The sequence below is a fragment of the Aethalodelphis obliquidens genome, unplaced genomic scaffold, assembly GCF_003676395.1.
Source record: "Aethalodelphis obliquidens isolate GAN/ISIS:26980383/991018 unplaced genomic scaffold, ASM367639v1 scaffold11, whole genome shotgun sequence".
Lineage (NCBI taxonomy): Eukaryota > Metazoa > Chordata > Mammalia > Artiodactyla > Delphinidae > Aethalodelphis > Aethalodelphis obliquidens.
In genome coordinates this window covers 21216063-21240536 of record NW_020837955.1, presented here as the reverse complement: position 1 = coordinate 21240536, position 24474 = coordinate 21216063, and the positions used below count along the sequence as shown (strand labels likewise).

The 24474-nt window shown below is 37.8% G+C and overlaps 1 protein-coding gene across 1 annotated transcript in view; it reads left to right on the top strand.

The window, feature by feature from the left end:
• Positions 1 to 24474, top strand: part of CFAP43 (cilia and flagella associated protein 43) — a 99475-nt gene that overhangs the window by 18140 nt on the left and 56861 nt on the right. The window contains exons 6-11 of the mRNA XM_027112526.1: positions 2723 to 2882; positions 6231 to 6298; positions 7925 to 8056; positions 12369 to 12485; positions 18982 to 19062; positions 23425 to 23573. Of these exons, the coding sequence (XP_026968327.1) occupies positions 2723 to 2882; positions 6231 to 6298; positions 7925 to 8056; positions 12369 to 12485; positions 18982 to 19062; positions 23425 to 23573 (707 nt within the window). The remainder of the gene's footprint in view (positions 1 to 2722; positions 2883 to 6230; positions 6299 to 7924; positions 8057 to 12368; positions 12486 to 18981; positions 19063 to 23424; positions 23574 to 24474) is intronic.

Genomic DNA, 24474 nt, shown 5'->3' with positions numbered 1-24474 from the left:
TAAAATGCTCATAATAAACAGACATCTTTATTTCCTAGGACTTTTGTAACTCAGTGCATTTTAACCTTTTTCTGAAAACAGAAATTTAATTAAAGTATGACATCTCTAAATCATACAGGGAATATTATTAAAGCCATTTACTTTACATTTAAATTAGAAATCAACTTTCCCAGTATTTACTTCTTTCATTTTATAGACAAATAAGGTGAGAAAAATTGCTAAAAACAATGAGTGAAAGCATAACTAAACTTAGATCTCAAATGTCTTGATTCTATTTCTTCCTGTGAATGAAATTTCTTGTGACCCAGTACCAATGGCAAAGAAACCAGTAATGACTTGACCTATTTAAGGGTCTTAAAAATTGACAAATGTGGATTTTTATAAAATTACAAATGTTAAATACTCCCCTATTTCTCTTATAGCTAACACTAGAAAGACACATTAAATAGGACTTTAAATAGGCCCGCATCACGTTACACAACTTATTTGGGGCATTAGAAATGGTATCCAGGAGTAGCATGGGGGAAATCAAAGGCAGGTGTTATCTGGGCAGAATTGGATCCAAGATAGTGAATTTAATCTCAAGGGTCCAGTTTTCTTTTTCCATCTACTTTTTTTTTTTTTTAAAGCAGAAGTTGCTAAACAGAAATTCCTTTTAAAACTCAAGCATTCTGACACATATTCAGATGCTTACAATTTCTAAAGCAATATTAAGTTGGGCTTGAGTTTTTTACATTTTGTCCTCGAGTGATCAAAATGTTTGATTCCAGAGGACTGAACAAGGAGGTGGTGTTACCAACAAATACTTTTAAACACTATTGGCACCTTTTCTTTTAAAATTCTCAAGTTCCAGGATTGAAAATTATTGTTTCTGCTTGCACCACATAATATTACATTCATTTTTAAATGGCACAGAACATATTTACTGATGAAAGAAAGTAATAGGAAGACAAGCCCAGGTTTCTCTTAAAGTAAGAAAAGCCACACACAATACTAGTTTAATATACCAAGGCAAGAAAATTCCAAGTTTTAATTCTCACCTTCTATGGCATACATACAGATTCACTGGTATTGTGAGAACCAGATATGTGTGGTTTTTTAAAGATTTTTGAGCCCATTGCCATACGAGGTAAGAGTCTGTCTTTTTGTGATTTATAGTCTAAGGTCATCAAGACAACCCAGGCAACTTTTAAATAATGATGATTAAATAATGATAGTCAGTGAGTAACTCTTTTCCCTCTGAGTCATATCTCAGTTTAGACACCACAAAAATGTCATTAATCAGCAACAGTTTAATCCTTTTGAGTGGTTTTGTCCCCTTTCTTTTCCTGCCCACTGGGTGGCGAAATTGTTATTCAAGTATTTATTTTCTAACAATCCAAGGCTATGAGGGCATGAAATAGGCCAATCATACAATTAAAGACAATGTATCCTTTAAAAAATTATCATATGGAGTGCTTCTATGTATGACTTCTGCCTTAGTCATATTTCCAGGTGATAATTCTCTCCCAAATGATAATTCTCTCTCTGTCCACTTCCTTCACTCTACCAAGAAGAACAAATTGCTTTCTCATAGATTCTCTTGTAATAGTTAAACACTCTTCTACTATAGCCTACTATGTTTTCTTTTTTCTTTTTTTTTTTTCCAAGAAGATGTTGGGGGTAGGAGTTTATTTATTTATTTATTTATTTTTGCCGTGTTGGATCTTCGTTTCTGTGCGAGGGCTTTCCCTAGTTGTGGCAAGCAGAGGCCACTCTTCATCGCGGTGCTCGGGCCTCTCACTATCGCGGCCCTTCTTGTTGTGGAGCACAGGCTCCAGATGTGCAGGCTCAGTAGTTGTGGCTTATGGGCCTAGTTGCTCCGTGGCATGTGGGATCCTCCCAGACCAGGGCTCGAACCCGTGTCCCCTGTCTTAGCAGGCAGACTCTCAACCACTGCGCCACCAGGGAAGCTCCTGTTTTTTACATTTTTAAGTGATTTAAAAAAAAAAGGGATATGTGACAGAGACCTATGTGGTCTGCAAAGCCTATTCTCTACCTGGTCCTTTACAGGAAAAATTTGCCATAGACCCTTGGTCCATATTATTTTTAGTTCCCAAAACCAACATTTCTTCTAGGCACATCCCAAAGATTTGTGCATTTCTCTCTGAGTTTTCCATGGAATCAAAGTCAAGTAGGATGTTTCATGAGCTAGAGAGGCTACCAGAGGCAGATAAAGTGTCCTCTTATTCCCCGTGACAGTTAACCAAGCAGAGGATCGAGGCCAGCCTCTCCATAGCCACTCAAGGAAAATCACATTCATGCCCCCCTGCAGAACCAGGAGGGGAAAGGTTGACCAAAATCTTCCTCAAATGGTGTGATTTTAGCTAAACAATGACTTTCTTAGATCCAAGATATCAAAAAGTCTACCAAGAAACAGTGTAGAAGTTATTACTCAAGACTTTTGTGGGACTTCCCTGGTGGTGCAGTGGTTAAGAATCCGCCTGCCAATGCAGGGGACATGGGTTCGAGCCCTGGCCCAGGAAGATCCCACATGCTGCGGAGCAACTAATCCTGTGCGCCACAACTACTAAGCCAGCGCGCGTAGAGCCCGTGCTCCACAACCAGAGAAGCCACCACATGTTCATCTATTTTGTCTTGGAAATTGTTTTTGCTGAGTATTTCTCTGGCTCTTAAGCCATGATTGTTGTCTTAACACAAGGTTTTAAATCTTTCCTTGAAGCCTAAAGACGATCTATATACTTTGGTTCACCCGACTATGCACTGCTGGACTCCAACAAGTGACCTATATGTTGGCTGTGAAGAGGGTCATCTTTTAATGATTAGTGGAGAAAACTTGAAGGTAACTGTGCTTAATAAGATAGAAGACGGACCACCAAGGGGTAAGAAACTGCTTTGCTTTATCTTCCCAGAAGTGTAGCCATTGGTGATGGTTTTGCACTTGAGAATGGATGTTTTGTTCCCTATTTTTCTCTTTCTAGAGACATCTTTGATTCCTCCTTCTTTATCCTCTAGTTCATTACCGAGTCCTCTGGGTGTTTCTTGTAGCTAACTAATGTTTATTGAGTGCTCTATGCTCTAGACTTTCTGCTATCACTCTATATGTATATGTCACATAATCCTTAAAACAAATTTGTAAGGAAATACATTTTTATCTTCATGATATAGATGAGGAAATGGAGGCATTAAGAGGTTAAGAAACATGCCCAAATTCACATAACTAGTAAATTATGGAGCTGACACCTGAACCCAGACAATGACTTCAGAGTCCAAGTTCGTAGCTACTATGCTATATCCTTTCCCATACATATATGCCTGTTGTGTTTAATCAGCTTAGTGCCTTCCACAATGACCCTTTCTCCACAAGACCTTCTTTTAAGACCAACTGCCGTCTTGAAAATTACTTTTTGTTGCTTGGTTAGAATTTCTGAGAGAATCTGACCTATTCTCCTTGGATCTGGTGTCCATTCCTGGTCCCATCAGCTGTGGCCAGAGTTGGGCCTGACTCAGAGAAGCCAATGTCACCTTGTGGGGGGCTATGTGTAGACACTTTGAGAAGGGATTCTCACCAGGGCAAGTTCTCCAACCTGACCAATGCATGCTCCACTCCAATTCCTCTTATTATTTCACACCTTGATTTCTGCAGCAACCTTAGGGCTGACTTCATTGACCTTAATCCGCAGCTGACCCAAATCAGGCATCTCATCCCTGCCAAACTTGAAGACCATTTTCAACATATAACTCAAGGACTACTTTGCCTTGATTTCAAGCCCTGTCTAATCTGATCTTACCTGCACCATTAATATTATTTTAATAATATTATTAAAATAAAAATATTATTATTTTAATAATATTATTTCCTGCTACTCCCCAGTATGAGTTTCTTGATCTAGCCAGTCATTTCTTCCCATCATTTTACAGACATACCACCCAGCTCATTCCCTTGCCACCTTACTCTCTGAATCCTCCAGTTCCCAGCTCAAACACCACATCCTACAGCAAGTTTTCCCGGCTGCATGTCCCTTATCTGCTCCCTCTCCTGTTCCCTGACTCACTCCACTGAGAAAGTGAAGCCATTAGGTTCAACTTTCCTACCCCAGTCCCCATCTCTCTTCCCTTTACTGTCACCTGTACTCTCCAGGCCCAGTCCACCCTCTGATCTCATGTCCACAATGCCATCCCTCAGCTCTCTAGAAACTAAGCCTCTTTTCTGGCCTATCTTTCCAGTTTCAGCTCTCCCACTTGATCCTTTTAGAAGTTCTTATCATTCCTGTGCTTTCTCTAAATTCTGCCTGCTGGCATTGGTAGTTACCTTTGTCTAGGATGCCCTTCTCTTCCTTGTCTACCTGGCAAAATTATCCATTCTGGAGCCTTCCTCTGTCCTCACCCCAACCTACAGGCAAAATCAGGTGCCCCATTTGGGGTTCCATCAGACTCACTTCTTTGTTAGAGCCTCTTCCTGTGCTGTTACAACGCCCCATGTGCCTGCCTGTCTGTCTGTCTTTGCCACTAGTCACCAACTCTTTGAAGTTAGGAACTGTGACTTACTCAAACTTTGGCTCTATAGTTTAATTCCAGAGATTGCTAGGGAGTAAATTGGCACTTCTGTGTGTTTGTAAAGTGAACTACCAAACAATGTTTCGCGTTTCCAAATCCCCATCACACTTGTAATGTTTTACACAATTTAGGACTTAGTTGTACGTAGTCTTTTTTTTTTGGCCACACTTCGCGGCATGCTGGATCTTAGTTCCCTGACCAGGGATGGAACCTGCGCCCCCTGCAGTAGAAGCTCAGAGTCTTAACCAATAGACCACCAAGGAAGTCCCTGTATGTTGTCTTATATTGTTCACTATTTCCTTTCTGTACACTATTTTATTATTTTCATGATATATTATAAATACTTTTAAATAAATATTTATCTAGCTTCTACAATGTGGAGGACACTAAGCAAGGTGCCTCCAAGTTGACATAGGTGGCAAATATATAATCTCATAATCAGCACCTTGAAGGTGCTGATTTATATTTTATTAGAGAGAATAAGACAAGTTGACAAATAATTGCAGCCAGGAAAATTAAGATGTGAGGAGAACTTCATAAAGTGCTATGGGAATTCAGATGAGGGAAAACTGCCAAGTTAGGTCATTCTGTAGGTGGCATTTAATATAGCCCTTAAAGGATAGGTTCACAGACAGAGATGAGGGTAGGTGGAATTTGGGGCAATGGTATCTGCATAAACAAGAAAACATGGGGAAGGCTGAGAAAAAGAACTGGTCCAGTTTGTCTGGAGCATCGAGTGTTATGCAGGAATAGTGGGGAACAAAGGGACATCTATCTGATACCATATCTGACCTTGAATGTCTGACTAAGGCATTTATACTTAATTCAGCTGACAGTGGACTGACATCAACTCCTGAATGGGGATGTGCCCCAACTGGAATTGTGCTTGGGGAGATTAATTATCCATAGTTCAGGGAAGCACAATCCTAGAAGTGGGTGGCTATAAGTAGCAGGCACCTAGACTAGGCCAGGAGTCATAGCAACCTGGACTCTGGTGGCAGTTGGATTGGAAAGAAGAGACTGCTGGGGTGAATAGTCTTTGAGGAAAGGACAGTATGTGTCTTAGCATCTGGCGAAATGCCAAGCATGTAGTGTTCAGTTAGTAGAAGTCTGATACATGTCTCTGAGCCTTTGATCTTGTAGTTCTTGTGGTTTATCTACATAAAAGCTAATATGCTTTTTGTTACTTTCCCCAGGACAATATTTTATTAATAACAAAGTTCTTATAGATCACTTTTTCTTTTTACTTTTTTAAGTCCACTGTGTTTTATTTACTGAGGTATAAATTTATGCACCATAAAATGTACAAATCTTAAGTATACAGCTTAATAATAATACAGTTTTTGTCTTTTTCCTTTCTGACCCCTTAAAATTTCTGATAATTGCTTTCCTAAAAAAGAAAATATATTAACTATATAATTCCACAATGTTACTTCCATAGATCTGATGATACAGGACATTAAAAGAAAAAAACTTGTGTGATTTACATCAGTAGTCATTGCAAAACAGCTTTTATTCTTCATTGTTTGAGAAGCATAGCACATATCCTGATAGGACGTTGATTTGTGGAAAGAAGAATTACAAAGAAATGAATAGTCCTAGGAAAGCAAGTGAGATTAATTACTCTGTACAGCACTTTTAATTACGTGTCACCTTGTTTTTCTTTTCCAAAGTTGGAAGAAATCTTGTCAGTCCAGTCACCGTGGCATATCAGACGGGAGGCGTGCTTGCTTCTGGAATTGTAATGTATTTTTTTCTTCAAAATTAATTGCTTTCAAGAAAATATACAAACATCTGAAGCTAACACAATGTTGTAAATTAACTATACTTCAATTAAAAAATGGTTAAAAATTTATTTCAAATAGAAGGAAAAGAAAATATACAATTTCCATTTGCTTCCATTTTCTATGATGAGCCCTAATTTGGGATGTCAAGTTCTGTCAGGTTATTAATTAAAATTCTGTCTGGGGAGATGTTTATTGTAAAACTTTTTATTATGAAGAATTTCAAATGTATACAAAATTAGAGATAACAGTATAATGATCTATTATATGTCTATCTTACTGCAAATAAGCAAAAACAGGATTAAAAAAATCCAACCCCCCAAACACACACAAACACACACACACACACACACACATACACACACACACACACACACACACACACACACACACACACACACACAAAGGAGTCAAGTCTTAGAGAGTTCACCAGCCAGTAAGTGGAGAAGCTGGGACTTGAACCCAGGTGTGGCAAACTCCAAAGTTCTTGCTCTCATTTATTAGGGCACATAGCCTCAGTAAGTATGAAAAGAGGCCAGACCAAGTTACATTTCCATGTGGTTGTAATCAATGCTAAGGTTTGGAGCTGACCTACACTAAAATCTCAGGTCTACTGGTAGCCATCCCAGAACACTGTTAGCTTTGTGTCATCTTTTGCCACAGATCACATCTCCAGGAACCTAAGGGCAGCTAGGCAATGATGTCAGAATGAGAGATGTAGCTCCACCAACAAGAAACAATCTGGAGCTCATTAACCTACATGTAGCTTGTAATCTCCTCTCCCCAACCTTGCAACGGACTACTTCCTCCTACATTTAGTCTGCATTTGTCCTTCTCAAGGCCACCCTTGGTGTGTTTTTTTAACCTAGTTTAAAGGAGAGGTTGGAGCATCTCCTCTGGTGAGGGATGGAGAAGGATGATGGGCATGGAGAAAGCACCTTGCACATTTCTCCCCCCAGGTCTTAAGTGTGAACCCAGCCGTTTTTCTTGAGAGTAGTTAAATTAACCTAAAGCTGTTTACAACTAACTGATCAACATTTAACCAACCCTTTTTTTACTGGATACTTGCCCTGTTTCTAGCACTGTGTGAAAAACTAGAAAAGAAAATACAAAGGAAATAAACAGCACACTCCCTACCTTTGAGTCATTTAGAGATTTAGGAAATGCACATAATGATGATTATACATACATTAAGGCTAAGGACTTTGAAGTAAGGAGACTTCTGGATACCAGCCACACGATAAACTCTGCCTCATCTGCCCCACCTCCTATATAATGAAGAATGTGGTAAGAAGATAAATGCTAAAGAAGTTCAAAGAAAGGAGAGATCAGTAAAATTTTAGGTAATTGAAAAATGTGTCACAAAAGAGAGAAAATTGACCAGGAAACATGGTTAAAAGTTGGCTAAATAAAGGTAAGAAGCCACGGCATTCTAGATAATGTAAACATAGATGATGATTCCAAAAATGAATAGTAGATGGTAATCAATAATTCTTAGCTTGTTTGATGAGGAAAGTATATTGAATACTATGCATTGATCAAGACTAATTTTCTTCATTTATCTCATTGTTTTTGGTCTCTAGGATGGCTTTGTGTATTCTTTTCTTATTAAAGATACAAATTACAAAGTAGAGGATTTTCTTGAGGTTGAAGAGCCTGTGGAACATTTGATGTTTTCTCCCAGTTACAGAATGTTGCTGATTCAGACAGACAAGGTATGCTAGATGGTGGTTTCTTGACATGAAATTTCAGATATTATTATTATCATCATTGCATGACAGGAATGAAGGGCAGAGTGTGTTGCATAATGATAACACTACTAGCCAGGACTCTTTAGCTTGCAAATGAAAAAATACCCAGTTTAAAAGACCTAAATAACAGAAGGATGTTTGTTTGTTTTTGTGTGTATAACTGAAAGCAAGCAAGGAATTGATATAAATCCAGGAGCTCCCACGAGGCTGCATGCCTTGTTTTTCTGCCACATCTTGGCTCTGTTTCCTCTCTGCTTCCTCCTTTCCTATGCAGACTCGCCCCTGTGGTGTCAAGAGAGCCTTCTGCAACTCCAATTTTGTACTTTTATCCTCTTGGTGACCCTGGTAGAAAATACCAGTTGGAAAAAAATGTCCTGGAATCTAGACTCATTGTACTAACTTGGGTCACCTCTCTACCCCTGGGTCAAGTACTATGTCCAGAGGGATTCTAAACTCTCATTGACCAGGCCTAAGTCACATGTCTACCATTGGACCCTGGGTAGAGTCAATCCACCCAAACATGAACTGAGACTGGGGTCATGGGTGGTTCTCTAAGGAAAACACAGGTTCTGTAAGAGAAGAAGGGAGGGAAATAAATACAGGTTAAAATCAAATGCCCACCTGAATTATACTGTTGGGAAGACTCCTAGGTCAGGATATATTAGTTTATATTGTTAGGCAATGATTTTAGATGAATTACAAGTAAAGTTCAATGATTTTCTGCCTAAAAGAAATTTAAATTTAAATATGGAAAGACTTAAGTTTCTGTAATTACCAGAAGTTAAACTGTGCTAACGATGTTTTAATAAATGACAAATTTAAATTATCTATGGAGAACAGGAAACAATAAAAAAGTAACATAACAGAAGGGAGAAGGACACAAATAGAAGTTCTAAAAAATAAAAATATACTAACAAAGAAAAAATTAAATGAATATGTCTGACAGAAGACTGGAGAATCAATGAATGGAAGATAGATCAGAAGAAGTTGTCCAGAATGAACCCAAGTGACAAAAGTATGGGAAATACAGAAGGGAGGGTAAGAGAAATGAATGATACAGTGAAAAGATCTAACATGTATTTGATTGGAATCCCAAAGAGGAGAGAGAGTGAGATAGAGGTAATATTTAAAGAGATATTTTCCAGAACTGATTAAAGACATGAATTTACAGCTTCAAGAGGCCCAGTGAATCCCAAGCAGGAAAAATATACACACTTAGACTTAACAAAGTGAAATTTTTGAAAACCAAAGACAAAGAGAAAATCTTAAAAGCAGTCAGAGAAAAAAACAGATTATTTCAAAGGACTTTCAGTTACACTAACAGCTGACTACTCTGGCAATAATGTAAGTAAGAAAGAGTGGAATGAGATCTTCCATGTAGTGCAGGGGTCAGGAAACTGTAGACCCATGGGCCAAAACCAGCCTGCTGCTTGTTTTTGTAAATAAAGTTTTACTGGAACACAGTCAGACCCACTTGTTTATGTATTATCTATGGCTGCTTTCACACTACAATGGTAGAATTAAGTAGTTGTGAGAGACCACATGGCCTGCAAAGCCTAGTATATTTACTAACTGTCCTTTTACAGAAAAGTTTGCTGACCCCTGATTTAGTGAAATAAGGTTACTACCACCCGGAATTCTATACTCAGGGAAAATACTTTTCAGTACAGGGGTAAAAAAAGACTTTCTATATACTCCAGAATTGAGAGTTTGTTAGCACATCATCACTAGAGAAAATTCTAAAGAATGTACTTCAGGCAGAAGGAAAATGACCCCAGGTGGAAGGACTGTGATGCAAAAAGAATGAAGAGCAGTAGTAAATGTGTAGAGAAATGTAAGTGAACACTGACTGTATAAAACAGCACAAATAATTCAAAGTTGGGTTTAAAAATAACATTGAATTAAAATTCCAGACAACAATAATGTAAGATGGAGGGAAAGGAGTAAATGGAATAATGTATTTCAAGTTTATTTTATTTCCTGGGAAGAGAGTAAATGTTTTAAGTAACTTCTGATATTTATAAGCTAAGTATGCATGTTCTGACTGCTAAGGTAACCATGAAAGAACTGAAACATCAGATGAAATTTCCACATCATAGAGGGGGGAAGTGAAATGTTAAAAAAAAACGCAAAACAAGGTAAGAAAAGAGAGAAAAAGAAACACAAAACAAATGAGAAAATAGAAAGCATAAATTAAAATGTAATGTTTAATCTCAAATATACTAGTAATTACAATTAAAGCAAAACAGAATAGTTGGTCTAGTTAAAAGGCGAATATTACCATATTTGATTAAAAAAGAATCCAGGGCTTCCCTGGTGGCACAGTGGTTGGGAGTCCGCCTGCTGATGCAGGGGACACGGGTTCGTGCCCCGGTCTGGGAGGATCCCACATGCTGCGGAGCGGCTGGGCCCATGAGCCATGGCCGCTGAGCCTGCACATCCGGAGCCTGTGCTCCGCAATGGGAGAGGCCACAACAGTGAGAGGCCCGTGTACTGCAACACCAACAACAACAACAAAAAAAAGAATCCAAACCTAACTCTGCACTGTTTTCAAGTGACATATCTAAAGCATAAGATTGAAAGTAAATTTTAAAAAATACAGTAACATTGAAAATAAATTAAAAATTGAAAGTAAATTTAGAAAATGGGAAAAGATATATCATGCAAACATTAACCAAAAGAAAGCCTTTGGAGATATATTAATATTAGGCAAAAAAGACTTATAGGCAAAGTTCATTACTAAGAATAAATGGGCTTATTTTAGAATAGTAAAAGGTTAAATTCACTAGGAATACATAAACTTTTAAAATATATATGTACCAAATAAAATAGCCTCAAAACATGACAAAATGACAAGGAAAAACAAAATCATGATCTCAATAGGAGATTTTAGTATACTTTTCTCAGTACATGATAGAATAGACTATGTGTACTCAACATAGCAGCCAAAGTGAGCAAAGCATCTCTCTCTACTACTCAGAGCCCTCCAGTGATTCCCCATGTTATTCTGAGTAAAAGCCAAAATCTTCACTATGCTTTACAAGGCCCTTCATGATATGGACTCCACTCCCCACACTGGCCTTATCTCCCACGACTCTTCTTCTTATTCACCCTGCTTCAGTCATGCTGGTCATCATGCAGCTTGCTTACATGCACCAGGCATGCTCCTCCCTCAGAGTGTTTGCACTGGCTGTTCCTTCTGTCTGGAATGCGTTTCCCACAGAATCCACATGAATCCCTTCCTCATTTCCTTCTAGTCTTTTCTCTAAACACACCTTCTCTGTAAAGCCTTTCTTGGACACTCAGTTTAGAATTTCACCCTCTTATTTTGCCATGTCATATCCTCTTTCCCTGCTTTATTTTTTTCTTCTTATAATTATTGCTCTTTAACTTACAATATATATTATTTAGATATCTTATTCATTGGCCAAAGTCCCCAGTAGAATGTAAGCTCCATAAGGGCAGGGAACTTTTGTCCGTTTTGTCCTCTGATGCAGCCCCAGCATCCAGAGCTGTGTCTGGCACAGTGTATGCACTCAATATTTGTTGAAGGAATTAATGAAAGGTAAATGAATGAAAGGTAAAATCAGTAAATACCTACCAAAGTTTAGACTTTACAGAGTTGTATTTTTTAGATAAACAGGAACGAAAATATTCATGTTTAACCTAAGTAAACTTGAAGAACCTGTGATCAGTTGAACGCAGACTTCTTATCACTAGTTAAATAAACAGACCGTATTACAGTTGCTTGGCAGGGATGCATAATGTCCAGGATAGATTTTTTGGAGAGGTGAATTTGGAACCTGAGTATGATAAACACGTCATAAGTAACAGCTTCAGCCACACCTCTACAATTTTCACAAATGTACATTTAAAAGTTTTTGTTAGTGCCCACCATGGTCTAGTATGTGATAGAAGTTAGTTCATCTGAACAACTTTTCTGGTTTTCTACATTTTCCAAATTTTCTGCATAAGTAGACAGTATTTTTAAAGTCAGGAAAAAGTGCTTTGATATGTATTTTAATCTTAAAAAAATGCTTGGAAATGGAGAAAAGAAGAAAGTCCTATTTATTGATTATGTTAATTGAGGAATGAATGAATGAATCAATAAACATTTATATTTTAAGCTCCTCAAGGTCAGGGCCTTACTGAGTTTATCTCTACTTTCCCACTACCTTTTCTCACACAGTGCCTTGTTCACAGTAAGCATTTAATAACTATTTGTTGAACTGAACACACAATTGCATTATTTTTTTCTTTTTTGGTATGTTTACAGGGATCTATTTATATTTACACTTTTGATGAGGAGCCAACCTTTGAAAAACTCCTAGCGGCTTGTGATGGGAAATTTCAGGCAACAGACTTTATCACACCTGGAAATGAATACTGCATGGTAAGGAATATGGTATTGTTTCACAGTAGGATTTAAGGGTAAGATTTTGGAAGTTCATGTGCAACCTGTTGTAAATCCCTGCATTGGAATTGGGAGCACGAAGTCTTAACCACTGGACCACCAGGGAAGTCCCCCAAGCGTACTCTTGAAGATGTGGTAGAAATGCCAACCACTTCCATCATCAAATCTACTCCCCAGTTAGAATGACATCGTCATATTGTGACTTCATAATATTAAGTCTCTGAACATGACCAAAGCAATTAAAATCTTAGGAGCCATCCTGTTTGTTTGTTTGTTTTTATTTTTTAAACTTTTTGTTTTATACTAGAGTATAGTTAACAATGTTGTGATAGTTTCAGGTGTACAGTAAAGTGATTCAGTTATACATATACATGTATCTATTCTTTTTCAAATTCTTTTCCCACTTGGGTTGCTACATGATATTGAGCAGAGTTCCCTGTAGGAGCCATCCTGTTTGTATTCACCATCCAAGCTTTCCAAGTCAGGTCGTTAAACACATTCATTGCTAATGAGTTGTCAACACTTATTAAACTATTAGTGTTTACCCTCTCAGAGTGATGCAGCCTGATCTGAAAATGAAAATGAAATAGTTGCCATGCACAAAACATGTATTCAGTCTACTTAGGAAAAAAAAAAAACTTCCCTCTACATGCAGAAAAGAAAAATTATTTCTGGTGTTTAACTGCTTACTTTTAGTTGGTCTCAAGAAACATATTTCAGTTTTCATGTAATTCATCAACAAATCCATTAAGATTTTGGGAGTTCTAGCAAATAAAAAAATACATAGACTATGGAATAGGTAACCCTTAAGGTTCCTTCCAATCTTCAGATTCTGATTATGCGATTTTTTTTTTCTGATTATGTGATTTTTCTTCTAGATGTTCTCTGATAAGAATTATGTCTGTTTTTAGGGTTGTTTCAACTCAATAAAAAAGTTTAATACAAGATTTTCATGTTTAGGATTTAGATACTTGATCCATAGGATCATGTTACCCACTCCCTAGTATTCAAGAAACAGAATTTAAATTGTATCACATTGTAGTTACTTTAAGCTGCTTTCAGTCTTGATCCTGTGAAAGAGTAAAAATTATCTGTAAAAATGAATATGAACTTTGGGTTTCCAGTCCAGCATGTAAAGAACCTCACAACAAGAAAAAGCTGAATTGGGCTTCCCTGGTGGTGCAGTGGTTAAGAATCCACCTGCCAATGCAGGGGACACGGGTTCAAGCCCTGGTCCAGGAAGACCCCACATGCCGTGGAGCAGCTAAGCCCGTGCACCACAGCTACTGAGCCTGCACTCTAGAGCCCACAAGCCACGACTACTGAAGCCCGTGTGCCTAGAGCCCATGCTCCGCAACAAGACAAGCCACCGCAATGAGAAGCCCGCACACCACAATGAAGAGTAGCCCCCACTTGCTGCAACTAGGGAAAGCCCATGCACAGCAACAAAGACCCAATGCAGCCAAAAATAAATTAATTAAATAAATTAATTAATATATCTTAAAAAGAAAAAAGCTGAATAAATTTAAAATCAGTAATTCCTCTTAGACCCATCAGATAATTGAGGTCATAGGGAAAACCACTCCCCCCAAAATTATAGAGACAGACAGGCAGATGCAAAGAATTACAGCTTACTGGAGCAGATGCCCAGAAGTAGAAACCACCACTGGAGCCAGTACCCAGGGGGATTACAACTGGAGAAACTGCACATCTCAGACCAAAACAAGGACACCAGAGGAAATTTTAGTTTCTGACACATTCAGCTACAGCAATCAGTAAACACAGTCTAACTCCTAGCCAGATAAACATAAAACCTCACACTATAGCCTATTTAATTCATACTCTTTTACCCAGTACATCATGTCCAGCTTTGAACAAAAATTATAAGGCATACTAAAAGACAACAACAGAAGAGACAGAGCAAGCATCAGAACTAGACTCAGATATGACAGACACGTTGTAATTACCAGGCCAGAAATTTAAAACAAACTATGATTAATATACTAGGGATTCTTATGGAAACAGTGGACAACATGAAAGAATGGCTGGATAATATGAGCAGAGATGTGGAAACTCTAAGAAAGAAAAAAAGAAATATTAGAAATAAAAAGCAGTGTAACAGAAATGAAGAATGCCTTTGGTGGGCTCATCAATAGACTGAATTTTGCAAAGGAAAGAATCAATAAAGAATGTCAGTAGAACCTTCAACACTGAAATGCAAAGAGAAAAAAGAATGAAAAAGAAAGAATATCCAAGAACATGGGACAATTATAAATGGTATAACATACACATAATAGGAATACCAGAAGGAGAAGAAAGGAAGGAAGGAACAGAGGAAATGTTTCACGTAATAATAGCTGAGAATTTTTCAAAATTAATGACAGATCCAGGAAGCTCAGAGAACACTAGCGGGATAAATACCAAAAAAATCTACACCAAAGCTTGTTATATTCAAATGATAGAAAATCAAAAACAAAGTAAAAATTTTGAAAAAAATCCAAAGGGAAAAAAACCCTTACCCTTGAAGAAACAAAGGTAAGAATCACAGTGGTCTGCTCTTCAGAAATCATGTAAGCAAAAGTAGAGTGAATATCTAAAGTGTTGAAAGAAAAAAAAACAAACAAACCCAGGATTCTATATCCAGCAAAATTATCCTTCAAAAGTGAAGGAAAAAATATTTTCTCAGACAAATAAAAATTAAGGGAATTTGTCACTGGCAGAACTGCCTTGCAAGGAATGTTAAAAGAAATTTTTCAGAGAGACAGACCAGCAGGCAGAAGATCAAAATCATAGGTGAATTGAACAATACCATCAATCAACTGGATCTAATTGACATCTATAGACTACCTCATCAAATGATAGCATAATATACATTCTTCTCAAGCTCACATGAATTATTCACCAAAATAGATCACATTCTTGGTCATAAAACATACCTTAACCATTTAAAAGAAATACGTTCTCAGGCTACATGGAATTAAATTAGAAGTAAATAACAGAAAGGTAGCTGGAAACTCCCCCTACCCCAAAATAACTGGAGAGTAAACAACACACTTCTAATAACACATGGCTCAAAGAAGTCTTAAGAGTAATTAAAAATTTGAATTAAATGAAAATGAATATACTACATATCAAGACTTATGGGATTTTGCAGTGAATACAGGGCTTAGAGGGAAATTTATAGCGTTCAATGCATATATTAGAAAAGAAGAATGTTTAAGATCAATAATCTAAGCCCCCACTTTAGGAAATAGAAAAAAGAAATTAAATCCAAAGTAAGCAGAAGAAAAGAAATAATAAAAATGAGAGCAGAATGCAATGAAACTAAAAATAGGAAATCAGTAGAGAAAATCTAAGAAACCAAAAGCTGGTTGTTTAAAAAGATCAATAAAATTGATAAACTTCTAGCCAAGTTAATGAGGCAGTGGCGGGAGGGGGGAGAGAGAGAGAGAGGAGATACAAATTACTAACATCAGGAATGAAAATTAAAGAGGGGTCATTACTACTGACCCCAGGGACATTAAGAGGATAATAAAAGAGTTCAGTCATCTTTCAGTATTCATGGGGGATTGGTTACAGGACTCCCCGTGGATACCAAAATCCACGAATGGTCACATCCTTTATATAAAATGGCATAGTACAGTCAGCTCTCCGTATCTGCAGATGCAGAACCCACAGATACAGAGGGCCAACCATATTATGAACAACTCTATGCCTACAAATTTGATAATTTAGATGAAATGGACCAATTCTTTGAAAGATATAATCTACCAAAACTCATACAAGGAGAAATAAATAATCTGAGCCTATATCTATTAAATAAATTGAATAAATAATTAATAATAACATTACAAAACAAAACCTCTCAGCAAACAACAAATAGTGGGTAACTTCTTCAGTCTGATAAAGGACATCTTTAAAAAAGAAAACCTTAATGAAATCAACTGGAAGTCCTAAATGCAATAAGACAAAAAAAAAAAAAAAAAAAGGGGACGTGGGGAATAAAAGGTATTAAGATTGTGAGGGAAGAAATAAAACTTTGTTCTTAGATGACCTGATTGTCTATGTAGAAAATCCCAGAGAATCAATAAAAAATCCTTCTGGAGCTAAGTGATTATAACAAGGTTGCAGGGTGCAAGTTTAATATACAAAAGTCAATTGCTTTCTTATACAAGCAGTGAAGAATTGGAATTTGAAATTTAATACCATACAATAGCATTTATGTTAGCACTGAAAAAGTAAAATAGGAATAAATCTAACAAAATATGTACAGGATATATATGATAAAAACTATAAAACTCTGATGAAAGAAATCAAACAAAATCTAAATAAATGCATAAATATTTCATGTACATGGGTAAGAAGACTCAGTATTATTAAGATGTTGATTCTTTCTAACTTGTCTTATAGATTCAATGCAATTCCGATCAACATCCCAGTAAATTATTTTGTGGATATCAATAAACTGATTCTAGAACTTGCTGATTCTAGAACTTACTGATTCTAGAACTGATTCTAGAATTGGGTAGGACTAACACTACCCAATTTCAATATTTACTATAAAGCTACAGTAATCAAGACAGTATGGTATTTGTGAGAGAATAAACAAACAGATCAATGGAACAGTGTCTTGAAATATAGTCAACTGACCTTTCACAAATATGCAAAAGCAATTTAATTGAGAAAGCATAGATTTTTTCAACTAATGGTGCAGGAGGAAATGGACATTCACATGCCAAGAAAGAAAAAAAATCTAGTCACAGATCTTACACCCTTCACAAAAAATTAACTCAAAATGGATTGTAGACCTAAATGTAAAATACGAAAACTATAAAACTCCTAGGAGTTAACAAAGGAGAAAAATCTAAGTGACCTTGGGTTTGGTAATGACTTTCTAGACACAACACCAAAAATGCAATCCATGAAAGAAAAAATTGATAAGCTGGACTTCATCAAAATTAAAAACTTCTGCTCTGCAAAAGACACTGTTAAGAGAAAGAAAAGACAAAGCACAGGCTGGAAGAAAAATCTTTGCAAAACATATATCTGATAAAATACTGGTATCCAAAATATACAAAGAACTATTAAAACTCAACAATAAAAAAATAAACAACCCCATTGAAAAATGGGGAAAAAATCTGAATAAACACCTTAACACAGAAGATATACAAATATATGGCAAATAATGATATGGCAAATAATGATGAAAAGATGTTCAACGTTTTTCGTCATTAGAGAATTGCAAATTAAAACAATACTACACACCTATTAGAATGTCTAAAATCCAAAACACTGACAATAGAAAGTGCTAGTGAGGATATGGAGCAACAGAAACCCTCATTCACTACTGAGGCAAAATGGTACAGCCACTTTGGAAGACAGTTGACAGCTTCTACAAAATTAAACATACTCTTACCATATGATTCAGCAATTGGGCTTCTTAGTGTTTACCCACATTAGTTGAAATCTTATGCCCACACTAAAATCTGCATGTGAATGCTTATAGCATCTTTATTCATAATTGCCAAAACTTGGAAGCAATCAAGATGTCCTTCAATAAGAGAATGAATAAACAAACTGTGGTACATCCATACAATGGAATATTATTCAGTACTAAAAAGAAATGAGCTATAAAGCCATGAAAAGACATAGAGAAACCTTAAATGCATATTGCTCTGTGAAAGAAGGCAATCTGAGAAAGCTGTATGGTTCCCTCTGTAAGACATTCTGGACAAGGCACAATTGTGGACACACTAAAAACAATCAGTGGTTGCCAGAGGTTCAGTGGGGAGGGAGGGAGGGATGAAGAGGTGAAGCATAGAGGATTTTTAGGGCAGTGAAACTATTCTGTATGATACTGTGATGGTGGTTACATGTCATCGTACGTTTGTCAAAACCCATAGAATGTATAACACAGAGTAAACCCTAATGTAAACTATGGCTTTAGTCCATAACACTGTATCAATATTGGCTCATCAGTTCTAACAAATATACCACAATAGTGCAAGTTGTTAGTAACAGGGAAAATTGTATGGATATTGGGAAGGGCAGGGAGGGAAGTGCAACTCTCTACTTTCTGCTCAAATTTTCTGTAATCCTAAAACTGCTCTTTAAAGCAAAGTCTATTAATTTTTTAAAATACCAATTGTGATTTTCTATTTCTAGGCTTATTCACTAGGAAATTCATTGAATTTCCAAGTAACTTATTTCAATTATGTTACACAGAAAAAAAAAACTTTATTTCACTTTTCTAATCCTAATTAGTTATTATGTGTTACTTAAATTGCATTAAAGGTAATAGTTAATATTTGTTCAAATCAGAAGTATTGACGTTGAAATTGTAATTTTAATCCACATAAATAAAATGAAATTTTATACTAAATCATCAGATTGACATACTAGAAAGGAATTTAGAACATACTCCCATAGCAAAGTCTTGTTTTCCATTTGAGTTTTCTTTTTCTTTCTTTTACAGACTCTCACACAGTCAGGAGAAGTTTGTGTTTGGGGTATAGAGGATGGTGCTTGTGTCAGCAGGATTTATCTGAATATCCCAGTAAGTGTGCCTTATAAATGAATTTAAATATATATATATATTGAATTCTACTCCAACCTACTTTTTCATATTCACATGTCAATAGTCTGTGGAAATACTCATTACAGAGGCCTTATTGCATTTTTACCTTATATATTAGAGTAATTCTTGTGTATAAAGTATATTCCACAGCCCAGAGGGTGGAACATAAGGTACTCTATTGGTGTATGGTGGTAGTTATTCCTGAAACCCTAATGGTTTATATCTCACTCAGGCTGTAAGTTCATTGTGGATTGACAGGTTCTCTGCTCCACACGGCCTTTCAGGGAACAAAGTCGACAGAGGCTCCACCAGCTAATAGCTCCTCAGTGCCATGGTATGGGAAGAGTGCTGGAAGGTCTTGAATTAGCAGTTAAGTGCTTTTACTAAAAAATGATACATCTCCTTGGCCATAACTAGATAAATGACCCCATCTAACCTCAAGAGGATTGGTTAGAAATGAAAGAAAGGGACTTCCCTGGTGGCGCAGTGGATAAGAATCCGCCTGCCAATGCAGGGGAACATGGTTTCAAACCCTAGTCTGGGAAGATCCCACATGCCGCGGAGCAACTAAGCCCGTGCGCCACAACTGCTGAGCCAGCGCTCTAGAGCCCGCGAGCCACAACTACTGAGCCCGCATACCACAACTACTGAAGCCCATGTGCCTAGAGCCCATGCTCCACAACAAGAGAAGCTACCACAATGAGAAGCTCGTGCACCGCAATGAACAGTAGCCCCGCTCGCCAAAACTAGAGAAAGCCCACGTGCAGCAACAAAGACCCAGTGCAGCCGAAAATAAATAAATTAAAACAAACAAATGAAAGACAAGTACCACTCTAACCAACTTGAACCAAAAATTAAAAAGTGGGGGTTACTGACTCAATCAACTATAAAGTATAGAGTTTGTCTGGGCTCAGCTGTGGCTTGATCTAGCAACTCAAATGATATTACCAAGGATCTTGTTTTCCTCTCTGTCTGTATACTATGTCTTTAGTTTCATCTTAGGCTTCATTTAGTGGTACCCAAATGCCACAGGTACCAACGTCACATCAGATCATCAGGGAAGAAAGCCTCCTACAGTGGGAGGAGGAAGAGAAAAGGTTTCTCCTTTTCAGAAGGCTTAGTAAATACCTCCTAATGTCTTAATAATAACCCTGAACTAATCACTGTAGACAGGGGGATGAGAAATGCTAACTGGCTTAAAGTCAGCCATGGAAATGGGAGTCAGATCTGTTCCACTCAGCCCTGAAAATAGGGGAGAGATGGTTTCTCAATGGATATTCAAGAAATTTTCCAGAAGGAAGGTGTGTTGATGCTGGGTGGCAAACCACAATTCCTTACCTAAACCTAACCCTAGCCTACCATAAGGTGATACCATTCTTTCCACCATGTTCATGGTGCATTTTACATAAAATAATATTTTTAAAAATATAAAAAGACCAAGAAACAGTGGTAATGCTATTTTTTCTTAAATTATCATTTTCTGTATTACACAGTTCTAGATGAGATATGGATCTTGGTAGGAGGAAGAGGAGTTATAATCCTTCTATGTTATAAATTAAAATCTCAGTTATAATACAAGATGAAGCATCAGACGTCACATAAGAGGATTACAAGATGCAAAAGGATGCAAGAGGATTATAAGATACATAAAATTCAATGAGATAAAAAACTCATCCTAAAAAGTAAAGATAAAAATTCTTACCTGAAAGAATACGTGTAGATTCCATAATCTATGTGACAAGGTTTATATGTATTCATTTCTGTTAGAATTACTAGAACTAGAAAAATCTTAAAGCTCATCTGATCACACCTTTTACAGATGAGAGACATAGAGATGTTTAACAACCCACCCAAGGGTCTGTATAATCAGGACTTACCTTGCACTTCCTGGCTAAGGAGGGATATAGGTACCACCAAAAGGCCCTCTTTCTGCTTCAGATATCTTCCCTTCCTCTGATCAGAGGGGAGAGATTCGGACGACTGTCACAGTTAATTAGACAATCCTTCATTGAGCTTCAAACCAGGCATTGTACACTCATGTAGTTCAGCTCTTATTGGGGAGAGTCAGTGGTTTCTCCTTACTGGAGGATACTGCTGCCCCGTGGGGAAATGATAAGTGTATTGACCCAGCAGTGCTGAGGCCAGATCTCCCTGCCTGTGCTGGGGACTGTGCTCCCCATGAACATTTTAGGCAGTGGTCCTTAGAGAACCCTGCTCAGCATCATGATGGCAGGATGCATGAACACTACTAGCTTCCCCTGATGGTGCCTGCTAGGGTAGCTACGACCCCCTCCAAATATTGCTGTACATATTTAGCCTAGTCCACAATAGCCCTGGAATGGAGGGTAATTTCAACTGATTATTTTGAGGAAACACAGACACACAGACACACGTACACACACACACACACACACACGTACACACACACACACACACACACACACACGTACACACACACACACACACACACACACACACACACACACACTGAGATCTCCCATAAAGGCTTTTAGCTAAAAAAACAAACCCTCACCACTTCGTTTCCAGTTTCATACTGAGATACCACTAAAGATTCAAACTGGTTAAGGCTTGGAAAATTCACTTTAAAAAACAAAATGAAAACCTGCTCAATGGGGAAACTGTGCATTCTAATGGGGCAGGATACCTGAGTTTTCCTCTGAGCTTTGTTACAAGCTATGGGATCCTGGGGCAAACTGCTACATTTTTCTTTGCCTCTGTTTTCTAGTCTGCAAAACAATGATCTCTTTAAGATCTTTTCTATTTCTAACATTCCATTATTTTATTCAAAACAAACTACAAAATGTAATTATGTTACCACCCCTTTCGAGTTGGGCCCCAGTAGGGGTCCTCTTCTCTGGTGTTGCCCGTGCCAATCGATTGAGACTGAGTTTGGTTCAGAAACAAAGGAAAGTTTTATTCTTTGATCGGAGAACGGAGAGGTGGGAGCTCTCGCTCTAGAGTACAGGTTTTTGGGACGGGGGATGGGTGGGGATGCTCTGTATGGTTCTCCTCATTGCGGGGACGGGGTGGGGGGTGGGGTTGGAGCTCTCGCGGCGCTAGTGCAGCTGTCCTGCTTTGGTTTCACATCCAAGTTCTGGGTGCAGTGTCTCTGCGCACTGCCTGCCACTGCCGCCATCTTGAATTGCGGTGTCATTGGCAGCGCTTCTCCACACGGCCACGGAGTCGAGGTGTCACTTTCCTAGTCTGAAGTGCTGGGTGCAAGACTGCGGCACACAGTACCCTATAAGCACGTGAAACTAGATGAAGCACAAAAGAAGAGGTTAGACCTTATCACCTAGATTCCATCTTATTTTTCCAGGGAAACCCAGTGGGCTTTGTCAGTGACAACTATAGAGGAATGAATCTGATTCCTTAAGTATCATGACAAAAAATTTATTCTCTTAGACATCATCTTCTGTAAATGATCGCGACATAAGCAGGAATCTGTGATGCATTTCTTTGGTGACAGGCCACATGGTCCAGTGATGTATTGGGTTGGCCAAAAAGTTCTGTAACATCTTATGGAAAAACCCAAACAAACTTTTTGGCCAACTCAATAGTTATTTTCTTAAGTCTTCCTCAGTTATGCCAGCATCTCAGGATCTACCGTTATCCAGCAGTTGAATGCTGATTTTCAAAAATCGCTAACATTCTATAAAGATGTCCAAAAGATGCTAGGGATATATTTTAAATTTCTTATTTTATTTTTCATTATTATCAGGTATAATAATTTTGCAATCATTTAAGGATAGAAATGAAGCCATGGTTTAAAGTTCAAGCAATTTCCTTATATTTTTATCATTCTAATTTTAGGATAAAAGAGGATGATGTACAGATTGCTGTGACTTCTTATGCTATCGATTAGCTGAAGAATGTTGAGTGTATAATTTGTAATACCACACAACACTTGCCACTCTTCTTGTTCTGCAGGCTTTTCAAATAAACTGTAGAATTCTTATGTGAGGGAGAGCAGGTTTCATTTTCTGGCACAGTGAAGTTGAGCATCTGGGGGGTTATTTTATTTTATTTTATATTGAAGTGTAATTGATTTACAATACTGTGTTATTTTCAGGTGTACAGCATAGTGATTCAGTATTTTTGCAGGTTATACTCCATTATAGGTTATTACAAGATAGCAGGTATAATTCCCTGTGCTCTACAGTATACCCTTGTTGCTTATCTGTTTTATGTATAGTAGTTTGTGTCTGTTAATCCCATACCCCTAATTTGTCCCTCCCTCCTTGTCTCTTCCCTTTGGTAACCACAAGTTTGTTTTCCATATCTGTGAGTCTGTTTCTGTATGGCGTTTATTTTAAACAGGCAACAGTTCTGGCTTGCTCTCCCTCCTCCCTCTCTGCAGCCGTGGGGACCAAGGGTGGCTTTGTCCACTTCCTCGACATCCAGGACGTTGAATCCCCTCACTCAGTTCATAAGGCCTATCTCTCTGAATCGCCCGTGCAGCACCTCCTGTAAGTAATGCCTGCTTCTGGCAGCAACTTTGGCAGGCCTGTCTGTTGAGAATTCCAGTGAAGCCCTGATTTCTTTTAATTTTAAGTTTTACATGTATTGTTTTGAAAATTAATATACTGACTCAGTTCTACCTTCAAGAAGTACAGAGCAGTGTATGGTACAGTTTCCCACGCTTGTCCCTGAATACCCAGTTCTCCTCGCTGGAGGCAGCCTGTTACCAATTTCTCATGGATATATTTTATTCACAAGCAAGTAAAAAAAAAGTACTTCCTTTTAATTATATGAATACATATCAAGCACTTAGAGTGTGCCAAGCACTTCTGTTGTATTAACTTCATGAGATAGATATTCTTATTGTGTCCATTTTAGAGATAAGGAAGATGATGCACAAAGAATTTAAATAATAATTAATATTACACGCATAGTAAATGGCAAGTTTTAGGATTTGAACCGAGGCAATTGGGCTCCAGAGTCATTGCCTTGGCTCTTACGGGGCAGCAAACCATATACAATGTTCTGCACCTCAATTTTTTTTTTTTTTTTCACTTAATGGTATGTCTTAGAGAAGGTCTTCTATCCACACATGAAGACCTTCCTCATTCTTTTTTACAGCTACATAGCATTCCATTCTATGGGTATACCATAATTTTTAAAAGACAGTATACTGATGGACATTTAGTTGATTTCCATTTTTTGTGTGTGTGTGTGCAGTACGCGGGCCTCTCACTGTTGTGGCCTCTCCCGTTGTGGAGCACAGGCTCCGGACGTGCAGGTTCAGTGGCCATGGCTCACGGGCCCAGCCGCTCCCCGGCATGTGGGATCTTCCCGGACCGGGGCACGAACCCGTGTCCCCTGCATCGGCAGGCGGACTCTCAACCACTGTGCCACCAGGGAAGCCCG